General features: G+C 35.9%; 2 protein-coding genes across 2 annotated transcripts in view; both read left to right on the plus strand.

Annotated features, from left to right (window-relative positions):
- The window catches only part of LOC122976244, a 1,153,509-nt gene that overhangs the window by 141,233 nt on the left and 997,130 nt on the right, over positions 1 to 15,146 (plus strand). The window lies entirely within an intron of this gene.
- On the plus strand, positions 376 to 14,490 carry LOC122976284 (glycophorin-C-like). Its single transcript, XM_044344698.1, has 5 exons — positions 376 to 502; positions 3,760 to 4,021; positions 6,448 to 6,571; positions 12,458 to 12,499; positions 13,298 to 14,490. Exons 3-5 carry the CDS (start codon positions 6,460 to 6,462, stop codon positions 13,495 to 13,497), a joined length of 354 nt encoding a protein of 117 aa, XP_044200633.1. The 5' UTR covers positions 376 to 502; positions 3,760 to 4,021; positions 6,448 to 6,459; the 3' UTR covers positions 13,498 to 14,490.

Below are 15,146 nucleotides of genomic sequence, written 5' to 3' on the forward strand. Positions count from 1 at the left end.
TTTATGTGAAACTCTGAACTCCCAAAAAGACAAAAGAGACAGTATTTTCTTGCACTAATCTCATTTTTATCATCTTTCCTATGAAGATACATATATAGACATAGAACCCTTCAAGTTATATGCAAGGTGATGTGATTTTCCCTCATTGATCTGTAACGTGAAACAAAACTGTAGCTGTAACTCCATATTACAGCTCTAATATTATAAGTTTGAAACTTAAAATGACTAAAAACTAAAAGGAAACAGTGGATCATTTTCTAATCTTTTGACTGATTTGCAGCTCAATCAATCAGATGTGAGGTAAGTAAAAGTACTGAACTAGACCTAATTAACAGGATGATTAGACTCACCTGTAGGAAGACTGAGCCTAAAGGTGTAGTCACATTATATTTCCGTCATACATTCGCTCCGTTTCCCATTCACTTCAACTGAAACCCGTCCGAAGGAAAAATTCAAGCATTTGTTTCATTGCAATGTCCTGTCGACTCCGGTGGATTTGAAGGTCAGAGTTCACTTTTGTTCAACTTTGAGCTGGATTTGCTCAGTCGGCCAATTGAAATACTGCTTCTCTGTGTTTGGAAATGGAGAGGTTATTACTCACCGTTTTTTAGTATATTATTATACTACCAGACTACAAGTTGTAGCATCACTTTTATGCACAGTTCATGATCACTATGATCATTATCCGTTAGCTGGTGCAGTAGTTAGTTAGTCAGTAGTTCACCGACTAGGCCTGCGAGCAGTGGTGGAAAGAAACATTTACTTAGTTTAAAGTTTATTTTATTTGTACAGCACTTTAAAACGCAAACAGGTTTTGTACCATGGACATATATGTGTTTAACAGATGTAGAAACAAGTTTAAATCCACTTTAAAACCCAAGAAATCAAGTAGAAATAAAAACAGATTAAATACAATTAAAAACCAGAGAATAAAAGTGGGTCTTAAAGTGCATCTTAAAAGCATCAACAGACTCAGCCTGTCAAATGGCCTCCAGCAGGCTGTTCTAGAGCCACTACAGATAAAGCCCTGTTCCAGACCTTTGTTTTCCATGAACGGGGCACAGCCAACATGCCACGGTGGGAGGATCTGAAGGGTCTGCTGGTAAGGGGTGAGAAGCTCTGAGATATATGTAGGGGCGAGACCGTGAAGAGATTTATTAACAATTAGAAGAACTTTTGAAATTTATCCTGAAATGAAGCCAGTGTCAGGATGCAAGGATAGGGTTGATGTGGTCTCGTTTCTTGGACCTTGTTAATGACCGGGCAGCAGCGTTTTGGATTAGTTGTAAACAGGAAATGATAGCCTTAGAGATGCCTAGGTAGAGGGTGTTGGATCTAGGTCAGAGGGTGAGAGGAAGTGCTTAATTCTGGAGATGGTTCTGAGTTGGAAGAACAGAATTTACCTGCCTGTTGAAATTTAGATTGCTATCAAATATAACATCCAGCTTCTTAGCGTGAGGTCTGATGTAGGCGGGAAGGTGTTTGAGGTTCTGAGCAGTAACAGTGCTATGATGTGGGGGGCAAAAGAGTATGATCTCTGTCTTGTCCTCATTTAACTGAAGGAAGTTATGAGTTTACCAGTCTTTGACGTCTTGGAGACAGTTTTGTAATTTGGTTACTTTGGCCTGATTTTGGGAATTGAGGGGGAGGTAGATCTGAGTATCATCTGTGTAGCAGTGAAAAAAGATGAAATCATTGGATGATTTTCCCATTGGGAGCATTATTAAAGATGAAACCAGTGGTTTCCAACCTTTTTGGCTTTTGACGTCTTACAAAAAGCAGTGTGTAGTCGGGGTCACATTTCAGATGTCTATGAGTTGTTAACAGCTCCACCGAGTAATGATTCTCACATGCTTTCATTTCAATAAATGTTCAAATGATCCAATATTTAGAGAAAAAGTCCAGAAACTGAAAACAGATTTGTGTATCAGAACTTCTGATTGCAGCACTTACCTCCACCTCAGACACACAAAAGGCCTTCCAGTAATTAGTCAGGCCCTGCCAATTTCATCCAATGTCAGAAGAACTTTGGTTCTCAGGCTTCCTCTCTTCATAGTCCAATTGCAGGAAACCACTTGTTTTTTCCATCCACTCTTGACAGCTCATACTGGTTTTTCCATAATAAGGGCTTGAAATTTTTAGTTTGTATTAATAATTGTTTCGCATCTTTCTCACAACTAACTACTAGTATTTTAAATACTTAAAAATCAGTCATTTTGTGCAACGTCTTATACCCCAGTTCCCAGAAACCCCCCCGTACAACCCTATAGATACATTTTTGTCTGTAGCCTCTTAACATACCCAAATGGAAAAGCTTATAACAGAAGAATTGTGAGGCCAAAATGCATGTATAAGGTTACATCTTCTAGTTTCTGGATATTTAGCATGTGGCTAAAACAAAAGCAAAACTACATCAGTTCAAATATGACTCAAAAAAGGGTGTCAAAATGAGTCATATATAAATAAAAGTAACTAGGACAAACTTCATGCCAGAACTATGCAAATCACCACGTCCCTTTTACATCCTGTCAACCACGCCTGTATAAAATTCAAGACCACTAGACCTGACCTTATCGGATCTAGGAAGTTTTTAGTTTGTGGTGTCATTGGTGTCCCCAAACCTCTCCAAAACGTCTCCAAGTGGCCAAATTGTGCCACTTGCTTTTATTCATTACTGGATGATGCTAAAGCCGCTTACAACTGTCTTAAGCGGGTCGCTGGTCAACTCTATATTCTTCCATTTCAAATTAGAACTGCATGGGAAGATGACATTTGAGACCTTGTTCTTATATATGTATATATAGATATATATATACACATTCCTTTTCTATTTGCGTGCGTCATGCACTTATACAGTTTAAAGTGGTACATCGTATTCATATTTCCAAAACAAAACTAGCTAAAATTAACTCCGAGGTAGATGGTATTTGTGACAGATGTAAATGTGCCCCTGCCTCACTTCCTCATATGTTCTGGTCATGTCATTGCCCGGCTGAATTTTGGAAATTAGTGTTCCAAACTCTCTCTGAAATATTACAATCCTTCACTTCCTTGCTGGTGATTAAAATGCACCGTACTACTCAAATGGAGAGACACTGTCCCTCCCTCTCACTCTCACTGGATTAGGGACATTATGCTATGTTAGAAACTTGAGTTATTCCACTGAAAGGTCAGTGAATAAGTTCTATATAGAGTATGTGGCCCTTTCCTATCCTTTTTAGAGAAACCTGAGATTACTATTATTACTTGACTGCAAGTTTCTTTTGCTCTGGGTCTTTCTTTTGATTACATTTCTTTTGGCAACTTTCATATACAACCTTTTTGATCATTGTAATTTGTGGATTAATATTTATCTGCTTGTGTAGGTTTAAGTTGTACGTTTGTGTTGTGCCGTATGTCAGCAGGGTTCTTAGGGTTGGGTTAATAGGAAAAATGTAACTTGTGCAAGGTATCTATTTGTACTTTCCCACACTTACTTTTAATAAATATACCTCGAAAGACACACTGATGCTTCAGTCAAATATAATAATATATCAGTCAGAGGGACTAAACCACTACTTTTACTGCAATACTGAAACCATAATAAGCTGTACTTTTACTGTAGTAGGTTTTTCATGCAGGACTTTTACTTGTGACAGAGTATTTTTACATTGTAGTATTGGTACTTTTACTTAACTAAAGGAGTACTTATTCCACCACTTCGGAAATCCAGTGTGTGTGTGTGTGTGTGTGTGTGTGGGTGTGTGTGTGTGTTAACAGATGATGTAAGAGGCGTTGTCAGCTGCACATTTTCAGACATCTGCAGGCTGTTTAGCACCAGAGAGGTGGAGTCTGCTTCGCTATTGGCCGGAGGGGGAACAGATCCCGACCCTGGGGACTGACACCACACCCATCTGTGTATGTGTGTGTGTGTGTGTGTGTGTGTGTGAGTGTGTGTGTGTTGTCCAGCATACGCTCTGTTGTATTTCTTCTTCTTCTTGTTCTTTGCGAATGAAGATCTGCCTGCAGACTCTCAGAACTGGTGAGTTTTGTTTTGCTTTTCATATATTTTTTATATATTTTTTAAATTTTTTATAATGTAGCATCCAAACTAAGTTGTTGCACCATGTTATCTTTAGTAATCAACCAAGACTGTCTGGAATGATGCTGATAACGTCACATATCCTGGTTAAACTTAACTTTACATGTGTGTTCTGCATATATTTGTTTCATAAACTTTGTATGTACAAATACACTTCTGCTACATTCCTATATAATAATAAATAACAACAACATTTCTCTGTTTTACCTTAATGCTCTGCAGCTCACAGATAGTTTTGTGAAACATGACTCTTGTTATACAGACAAACACTGACACTTTAAATCCATTCCCTCAAGTTCATGATTCAGAGTGTGAAAAACTGAAGGTTCCCTGTGCAGTTTCTGACTTCTAGTAGTGCTATAAAGATGTTTTTTTTATGAGTGGGTCCCCGTTTTGTTTGTTTCGAGCATGCACACGATGACACTGGATGCAATATACAGTTGCTGTTGCCAATTATTTCACACTATTCTTCTACAACAAGTCCTCAAGTTTGTTTGATCACACCCCAGAGCGACACATAGAAACGTTTTCTAATTTGGCGCCTCTGTCGGCAGAAATCGGCAGGTCATCATTGTCTGTGCTTTCCAAAATTGTTACTCATCGCTGTTACAAAATAATTATGTTTTATGGTGTGACAACACTGTGGTTCAGGTCTGGTTAGGTTTAGGCACAAAAACAACTTGGTTAGGTTTAGGGAAAGATCATGGTTTGGTATTAAAGTGATCACTGGAAACGTGATGTGGTTTAAAGTTACTACTTCCTTACAGTAAACACCACGACAATCGTAGTTACAGTTTTTAAAAAACTGTCCTGACTTGCAGTTGGAAACAGGAAGTGAACAACGGTCTCAGTTAGGATCTAACCTTCCACCCAACCCACCTCCTCTGAATATGGAAATTCTTCACCTTATATAGACGTCATCTGAACTTAATTACTACAGCCGCTAGATGGCCTCAAACCTAACTATCGGTCGTTTTTGGCGACTGATATTACAACCTATAGTGTCATTTTTCTTGGGAGGACGGGCTCTACCACTGACTTACAGGTGGCGGCAATGCACCAAGAAACATAGAAATGTGCCAGCAAAGGCAGGGAAGAAGAAGAAGAAGCAAGCTAGTAAAGTTAAATCCCGCTCCGCTCAAAAATACGTTTTTTCTCTCGTTCCTACAGTCGAATGTTTGAGCTTCACTGTGCAGGATGATGTATGTGCAGAGTTTGTTTTCACATTCATCCGCTGAAAGTGGAAAGTTTCTCTGTGCTCATTAACAATCTGATTTTAAGGGGCGGGTCTACGAGCATGCTTTTTTTTTTTTTGGGAAAAGCAAATCAGCTTTGAAAATGTTTTTTCCCTCTAAACTTCCATCAAATTTTTCTCATAAATTTTGGAGAAAATTTGCTGAATTTTTACTTCAATGCTTTATAGAGAGTCTGTAGACTTAAAAGCAACCTGTGGATAGAGTTAATCACCAAACCACATGGTATGTTGGTCTAACTGTGTGTTCAGACAGAATGCAAACTGAATTTTAGACGTAGTGCGATTACATTACAAAGTCAATTGAAAAACACAGTTAGACGCAATATTGTCCAGGGCATTGTTGTTATGAATCTGCTTCCCAAACGTAAACAAAGGAGAAAGAAAAATTACTTCATATTCTGTCTGAACACACCACAACAAAAGTGTCTTTCTCATAAAATATTTGTAAAGCCGAGAAAAGTTTGCAGTGTTTACATCCGTGTTTACTAGCTTGCAGTCTTCTTCTTCTCTGCCTTTGTTGATGCGTTTCTGTGTATAGCGTCGGTAGGAATGTGTATCAAGTCACCACACAGAATACAAACACAACAAACAAACTGGTGATCCACTCATTTAAAAAAGAAAAACTGCTCAATAGAGCTACTAGAGGTTAAAAAAAAACCTCCACAGGGTGTCTTTAAGTTTCCTGCTGTCCTTTAAAAGTCCATTATTCCTTAAATTTTTGCAAGAAAGAATTAAACTTGTTGGACATGTTTGGAGCTGCTTATCTACTTTAACATTTAAAGGATTATGTATATTTAATCTCCACTTACTACCAGTTCTACAAACTTTACATCACTGCAGATCCTTTCCTTCAACATGCAGCCAGTTCAAAGCATTGGTTTTTACTGTAGATCACTTCTATAAGAACATTTTGGAGAGACTTAATCCATCACAGTGAACGGTTTTATTGTTGTTTTGATACAATTATTCATGTATCCATTAATTTATTTCTGGAATATCTGCTAAATCCATTGCGAAAGACGAACTAAGATTTTTTTATTCATTCCTGCATGTCCCCTAGTTTTTATACATATCTGATCAGCAGCATGTCTTGTTTTTTTTATCTGCTCAGGTTGACGTAAACATGGAAGCTATCACGATTCCTCTTCCTCCCCTCACACCTACCCCGGCAACTGAACATCCCTCACAAACCGAGACTCATCTTCCAGAGGTCACGACGGAGATGTTAGTAATTGGTACGTGCAGGAATGTGGTCATGTGAGTCCTGTAAGAGAGTTGAAAAAAAATTAACGAGAACTATTGTCTACTACTTTCCACTTCCAGTTTGGGATTATTCTGGAGAAAAGCGGTTTGAATTTTGATTTGTGGATGTAAAAACCGTGAAATAAACATTTTCTTCTTCTTCTAGAAATTATATTTGTATAATACAGCATATATATATGTTTTTGCAAAAACATGATGCCACCTGCTTTATGTTCTTTGTTAACTTAATGAAATAACATCTCAATGTTGCAAAATGTTCATACAAAACATATCTGCAAAATGTTGGCATCATAGCTACCAAAGCATGATAAAAACTTTTTTATGGTTATATTAAGACATTCACAGTACTTGGTTAAGTTTCAGGAAACACTGCGCTCTCGATGAAATACTGAAAAACTCAACAATGATTTGAAGCACGAGACTGGACGAGTTTACATTTACCTGAAATGTGCATTTGTTGTCTAAACTTAATAACAACCCCGGTTTCAGTCTCTTCACTTTGTATGACACGACATGCATGCAGTATAAAAAACACATACACTTCCTTTACTCGACTCATTTCCCTAAAAAAATGTACTTGACAAAACAAATTAGCTGTAAATTAACTGTAGTTTCTAGGAGACAGGGTTAGTCAAATCTGTCAACTTGATTAACCACAAATGCAAACTAGAACTACACAACAATTACAAAAAAAAAAAAGAAAACTACTGTTTTCCACAAGTTAAAATGGTTCAAATCATGTATGGAGATAAAAATCAATGACCTCAAATTACCTGAAAGTACCCAAAAGAAAATTACATGTTTAAAAAACAAATTGTGAGGATTAATGTGAAAAATCATTGTATTTCAGTTAAATGGGTGGATTTATGGAAGAGCTGTAGTGAGGAAAAATAACATTTTAGAATAATTTACTGAACAAATATAAAATTGTGAGATCAGAATTGAACATTGGCATGAGTATGATGGTGCAAAATACTGTGAATTTGCTGCCTGATGATACCTTGTGGTGTCAAATATGATTTATATTGTAAAAAGCTTCAGTACAATATATATATATATATATATATATATATATATAAAATTGCCTAATTGTCTCTGTTATTGATTGCAGACCCAAATAACTTTACTTTTTTTGACAAAAGAATTGAAGCGTAGCAGAAAGGTGAAATCTTTTGATAATATCTTTAGATTGTGTGGAAGAAACTGTTTTAGGGCTGTAACTAACAATTTCCGATTAATCTGTCAGTTACTTTCTCAATTAATCAAGTTGTTTGTTCTATTAAATAGACTTGAAATGTCTTGTTTTGTCATAGAGGACTAAAAAAACAAAAAAAAAAAAATCCAAATTAAGAAGTTGTAACCAAAGAATTTCTACATTTGTTTCTTAAAAAAATACTCAGAACAATTAATCAATTATCAAAATATTTGGTCATTCATTTTGTCGACCGACCAATAGACTAATCGTTGCAGCTGTTCAGTGTAGTATTGATCAATTCTGTAATTGACACGTGATCAAAGACAGTCTGGGCTAATCTTAGCAGGATGTTAACACACAGCCGAGGTGTGTGTGTGTGTTTAGCAGGGAGTGTCTTATCAGCCTGATGTCAGAGAGGAGCATGGGAAGGAGCGAGTGTGACGCCTCCAGGGTCTGTCGTCGTGGAGATAAGAGCCGACACACTGATACCCGCTGGCCCTGGTTTCCACAGCAGGGCCAAATGGGGCCAAACAGGGCCAGAGCTGTGACTGAATTTCATTTTTATTTCCCGTTTATAAGGCACTTTTTTTTTTTGCACATTAGGTCAAAAAATATGGATTTGAGAACAAGAGTGACCCAAAAAGTCAGAATTAAGAGAAAGTGTCCTGATTTCTGACACTTTCTGATACATAAATAATTTAATTTTGAATAGGTTTTACTGCAGTCTGATTGCAAAGTATCAGATGCTGTCAGTGATTATTGAATTTTAAGCTTTTAGCAGTTATTCTGCTGTTTTTGCCTTAATAACTTAGATGCACAATACGTAATTTCTGTCACTAGGTGTCTCTCAGTCAACACAACAACAAATAACAGCGTCTGATGATGTCATAAAGTAGCATGGGATCATGGGAATTGTTGTCTCCACTGTTAAACAACCAGCTTCTCCCAGTTAGGATTCCTTCAGTGCTCATCATTCAGGAGACCCGAGAAAAACACTGAATAAAACAGTTTTACATTAAAAGTTAGTGTTTCTCCGACACTGTTCAGTGGACAGAGGACGTCCGGAGGGGCCACGAGCCGAGCTTGTTTCTCTGACAATGTAAGATCCAGATGTTAGATTACCAAGATCAAAAAAATGTATCATAAAAATGTGACTTAAGTACACAACTCAACAAAATATATATTATAGGTTTAGTCGTTTTTAGATATTTTAATGCGGAAAAGTTACATATTATAGCTTTAAAGGTATAATATGTAATTATTCCACATTAAAATGTCTAAAAACAACATGTGTTGTTGAGTTGTGTACTTACATTATCCCAAATGTTTCCAACAATTTTCAAAATCAAATTTGTACGGACCGTTTCATTTGGTTGCCTGTCAATGGCGTCATACCTCCTCTACCAAAGAGTAAACACACACAAGATGCATACGGCGGCGCTGTGTTTGTCCGCTACAATGGCGTCTACCAAAGAGTAACTTACACACATACAAGATAGTACATCGGCGTTGTGGTTGTTCCACAGAAACTGTTATAAATTGACTTTTATTCAATTTTAAGCCACATTTTCATGATAAGTTTAGGTCGTTTTTAACTATATCTTTTAGCCGGAAGAAGGATTTTAGTCATTGGACGTCTGGATCTTAAGTTATTAGAGAAATAAATTGGACAAACGTTAGCAGCAGCTCAGCTAACAGCCCCTCCAGGAAGTCTGGTGGTCGCTGAACATCGTTGGAGAAATATTGACAGCTTTAATTAGTATTTTAATGATTTTAATCTGTGTGTACTTTTGTTTTTGGAGAGGACGAGACCTCTGCGGATAATTCGGCTCCCAGGAGAAACCGGCCGAACGTCTGGATCTAAAGTTGTAAGAGAAATAAACTGAACAAGTGTTAGCAGCAGCTCGGCTAACAGCCCGTACCGGACGTCCGGTGGTAGGCGTACATCGTCAGAGAAACACTGATTTTTTAGGTGAAACAGCTTTATTCAGTGTTTTTACCTGTAATCTCCGGGTCTGTTTGTTCTGGAGAGGAGGAGACATCTGCAGGTAAAAACATCCCAAACGATGAACACTGGAGTAATCCTATCCCGGTGAAGCTGGTCATTTAGTAACGAAGACAACAACTCCCATGATCCCTTGCTACTTCACACCGTCATCACACTCCGTCTTTTGTTATTGTTTTGATTGAGACCCCTCGTGGCTGAAATTACATATTGTGCGTTTAAGTACATAACTCAACAAAATATATAACATATGTTTAGTCGTTTTTAGTTTATATATATATATATATATATATATATATATTTTAATGAGGAAAAGTTACATATCATAGCTTTAATAAAACACCAGATTAAAGATTGAATTTGTTTGAGTTTTAGTTTATTTGCAGGTTAATGTGCAAATGTATGAAAAAAGTCCCAATGAGCTCATTGATTAACCCTACCTAGATTATATAAATATATATATGAGAAAAACAATGCACAGATTAAACAAAGACACAACTAACAATAAAAACTAAATATGCAAATATGTGAAAAAAGTCCAGATGAGTTTATTACCTCTACCACATATAAGCAAAACAATTCACACTCCTAAAAATAGCACTCTAACATTTAGATTAAAGTGTTTTTTAAATACGCTCTGATGGATTTTAAGAAAGAGCAACAAGTTAGAACATCTGTATCAGACTGAAATCTCTGCTTGAAAATTAAGATTAGATGACTCTCATTCTCATGTGTTTCATCACCATTTTTAGTCCATTATCACATTACCAGACTGCAAACTGTAGCGTTACTTTTATACAATGTTTACAGTAAGTTTGTCTGTTTTAACATTTATTTATTACCCGCATCAGAAACATGACATCACATCGCTTTTTAAGCCAGTTGCTGGGAAATTCTGGTGAAAGGAAACGTCATGTGACCGCACCTTAATCTGGATGATTTCCCTTCTTGAATTGTATCTTTATATAAAAGTTCACATCTGGAAAACATTCATATCATATATTGTAAGATGTTGAGTTTCCTGAAACAGAGAAGCCGATGGGAAGCAAAGATTTGTTGAAAATCTGACAAACATTTCGTGAAGAGTTGAGGTTAAATGTACTCACCCAGACTATATTACAATATATTAATAAAGGGTACAAAGATATTACAGATTAGGATTAAATCAGGTCAGATTTATGGTTTACAACTGTACAATCTTCTTTATTTTATCACTGAAGTACAAAATATCTGTTGCCCTCGCTGCTTCACTGATCCCGGGGACATCTAAGAGCAAAAATCTTATCAGACGGGCGTCCCTGGTCTAATCTGTGTCAGTTTAGGGGTCTTTTACATGAAAAAGTTTGACACATAACTGCAACATCTGCAGTTCAATTCCAGCAGCGGACACTTGTTGCATGTGAGTCTCTTTCTCTGCTCATTTCCTGTCACCTCTAAAAACTGTCACTGTCCAATAAAGATATAAAACATGGCCAAAAAAAAAAAAAAAAATTTAAATATTAACAACAGCAGTAAAAATGTACAAAAAGACCACTTTAAGGGTTTTCTGAACAAAATCACCTAAAAGCACCCTTTTGTTTTCTTTTTAACTTCCAAAATCACTATTAAAACATCTCACAGTGACATGAAGGCAGCTGGATGTTTTTTATTATCATTTTTACAAACTCACACACTTCTTTAATAATCAAGACCAGCTGTGGTTGTTGCTTATTATTTTTTTAGGGCTGTTATCTTCTTATTTCAAGATAAATCATGTTCTTATGTCATTTTTTTAAGCCCTTTATGCCAAAACAACTGTTTTATTATGTTGTTTTCTTGAAATATCCATCAATAATCTTGCTTTTATTATCTTATAACCTTCTCATTTCATCAGATGGAAGAGCTGTGGTTTTAGTTTTCTCGTTTTTAGACATAAGAAGAAGAGTTTTGTAGGATGTTTTGTGACGTTTTGGGAGACTGTGATGTGTAAATGAGCAGAGTTTTTCTGAGTGGAGCCTTGCAGCCGTTGTCACCTCCTCTCTGCACACACTGCAGCTCTAAAATAGGCAGAGGGGTGTTTGAATACCATGCATGGTTGGATCATGAGCTGCCATGTGTCCTCTGACTTTACTGTGCGAGCTTAACACTGCATGGCTGTGGTGTCTCCTTATATGTTAATTCTGTGCTTTTTCTGTAAAGCACTTTGTAACTTTGTTAAGAAAAGTGCTTTTTAAAAAAAAAAAAAAGAAAAAAGTTGATATACATTATTATTTCTGCAGGAACATTTATAATTTGACTTCTGCTTTCGAGGAGTGCATCAATCTGTTTCCTGCAAATACAGGATGTAGTCGAGGATTTTGTTTTCTAACATCTTAAATGCTTTAAATAAAGTTTCTTTCAACTGAAATGAACCATGTTTCTTCCACATTGTTGGATGATACTTAACAAATATGCATTTTCTGCTTGTTCCAACACTGTATAATACTTAAAATGATGCTAATCTGTTCATATTTCTCTAAAAATTCAGTCTGACATATTTGATGTCGTTGGAAACGAAAGCTTTTTCTTGGCGTCATCAGGTGTTTGTATAAATGGAGCCAAGACAATTAACAATTAACAATTTGATAACAACTTGATGTTTTAAAAGAATGAATTAATCTGATTTTGTTTTATTTACAGGCAATCACACTGATAATGGAGATTTTGCAGCCTTAATTGGAGGTAAGTTTACTTTTTTTTCCCTTCAGTATTACAGTAGTAGCTGAATTCTCAGTTTTTAAATAGTTTCCATCATGAAGTCAAAGATAAAGGTTGTCTGCAGCCGTGACTGTTGCCATGGCAACTTATTGTGAAGATGTCAGAGATTTTGGACCGCTTCCAACTATTCAACACATGATCGCTGCATAAATGTCTTCTAAATTACGGTTTATCTTATAGAGTTCAGGAGTTCAAATATTCAAATATGTTGCTTCTGGATTGAGACCAGTCATGTATGGAGGCTCGAGGGTGGCGCTGGAAAAATGATTAAAAAATGATAGACTTTTTCAGTGTTTAATTACAATAAGTGAGATGGAAAAGATATTATATGGAAACATATGAAAATTAGATTAATTTACAGTTATTTTAGAAGTAAATTATTAAATTATCAAATATAATTTCCTTTTTAGTTAATTTAAAGACAAACTAAAGGAAATAGAATTAATACATTTTGAACCAACTTTTTTAATGCAACACTTCATGGAAATTGAATAATTAATTTAAATATATCAGTTCATTATCTGATTATAATTAAATTGTGATGAAGTGGCACACTCCAGCCGCCGTATTTGAGGTCAAAACAACCATTTTTATATGTGGAGATGTCAATATGTCATCTTGTAGTTTGAACCACCACAAAGTTTCTTTCAGTGATTAAATGTGATAAATGTGATCGTTTTTAGGATTTTCAGATCTTACTATACATTCTTTTTTTTGATATTTATGTTGATATTATATTTATTTGTCCTCCATCTTCTTTAGGAATCGTCTGTGTAGTGCTGCTGTTGCTGATCGTCGCTTTAGCTGTGTTGCTGTGGTGTCTGTCCAGACATAAAGGCTCATATGTCACCAACGAGACAGACGGCTATGGCGATGACGAGGACGAGGACGATGATGAATCTGTCCGCTCTGATACGGCTCTTCAAAGCAAAGAACCTCTGCAGATTAAAGAGGAGGAGTAGAGGAGGAAAACATGTAAAATATGGACTATTGTAGCTTTGAAACGTGACGTGGAAATGTTTTTCAGGGTTGTTATTTTCCAAAAGTAACCGCCAAATGTGCAATCAGAGAACCCTGAAATCTTGTCGGCTTTGTCGAACTTCCTAAAACAGCAGAATTTTTCATGAAAATACACCCAGTGCAGCTTTAAATAACTCCAAACTATTAAAGGAAAAAGTCTAGTTTTGCAGAATAGCAATAATAGAATAAGATTTTTATTGCACTTCCCTTTTAAAACAGTGTCATATCTCACATATCTCCCAATTTGCAAAGAAATCTGCTTCAAATCTTGAATTTTTCATGTATTTTCGCAATTTCTTGGACATCATATCTTAAAAAAGAAAAACTCCACCTGACGATGCTGCTGGTTTCTAGATTTTTGAACCTTTTCCAAACATCTCCTGTGACTCCTCCACCAGACAAATCTGACTTTCACAGCAGAGCAAACCTCCGGCCAAAGGAGGAGGAGAAGCTACCACATGCGGATAAACATTTACCGGCATTTTAACCGGTGAATTCCCACCCTGGTTGTTGTAATAATTGAAGCTTGTTCCAATGACCAACTGGTTGAAGGCTGGACTCTGACTAACACACCACATAGCTCTGAATCAGCTAAGTGAAATGTGTGTGTGTGTGTGCGTCATGTAAACACTAAGCCAGGAGAGTTTATGTGGTGATTTTCCAACTTGAATGCAGCCTTCAGTGATGCTTTTCTGCATTTCTGTCTATTTTTCTTACATTTTTTTGCTAAATAGAAAGACATGATGATAGAATAGTTAAAAAAAGCTGAAAAGGCTTTTAGAGGTCAAAGAAAGAAAGAAAGATCCGTTTTCTACAGTTAAAAATAGTGTAGAAGAAGAAGAATTTTAGTAGCTTATCTTTTTTTACAAAGTAATTTGTTTAAATTCTGCATACTTACACTTTTATAAGAATAAATTTGACACTTTTTGACACATCACAGTCTTGATTTTTGTGATTTCAGTGGCAGTTTGATGAAGGTGCCTCATCAAAGTGAATTGAAATGCTCCATCTAGTGGCTGAAAAGATGTACTGCACTCTTTACAAAAAAGTGATTTTCGATGCTTCTGTGTGTGACAGACACCTGTGTTGTTTCTCAACAATATATACAACATCCAAATATGCAGTTTAAAAAAAATAGATGTGTGTAAATTAATCAAACTTCAGGTTAGTGCAAAAAAGTGCTTTACAGGTGACTGACAAGCTGAAAATAAGACAGAAGTAATAATAAATATAATCATAAAATCAAGAAATAGAACTAAGATAAATTTTAAATAATAACTAGATAAAATAGTAAAAAGACAATTAGTGCTGCAACAAACGATTATTTTTTATTATCGATTAATCTGTTGATTATTTTTTGATTAATTGATTAATTGTTTGTTCTATAAAATGTCAGAAAATAATGAAAAATGTCAATCAGTGTTTCCCAAAGCCCAAGGTGACGTCCTCAAATATCTTGTTTTGTCCACATCTCAAAGATATTCCGTTTACTGTCATAGAGGACTAAAGAAACCAGAAAATATTTGCATTTAAGAAGCTGGAACCAGAGTATTTGGACATTTTTTTCTTAAAAATGACTCAAAACAACTAA

The sequence above is a fragment of the Thunnus albacares genome, chromosome 24 (genome assembly GCF_914725855.1).
Source record: "Thunnus albacares chromosome 24, fThuAlb1.1, whole genome shotgun sequence".
Classification (NCBI taxonomy): domain Eukaryota; kingdom Metazoa; phylum Chordata; class Actinopteri; order Scombriformes; family Scombridae; genus Thunnus; species Thunnus albacares.

Coding starts and splice junctions, on each gene's coding strand:
- LOC122976284 (XM_044344698.1), top strand. CDS start 6,460: ATGGAAGCTATCACGATTCCTCTTCCTCCCCTCACACCTACCCCGGCA. Junction 6,572..12,457: donor GACGGAGATGTTAGTAATTG/GTACGTGCAGGA, acceptor TTTTATTTACAG/GCAATCACACTGATAATGGA. Junction 12,500..13,297: donor TTTTGCAGCCTTAATTGGAG/GTAAGTTTACTT, acceptor CATCTTCTTTAG/GAATCGTCTGTGTAGTGCTG.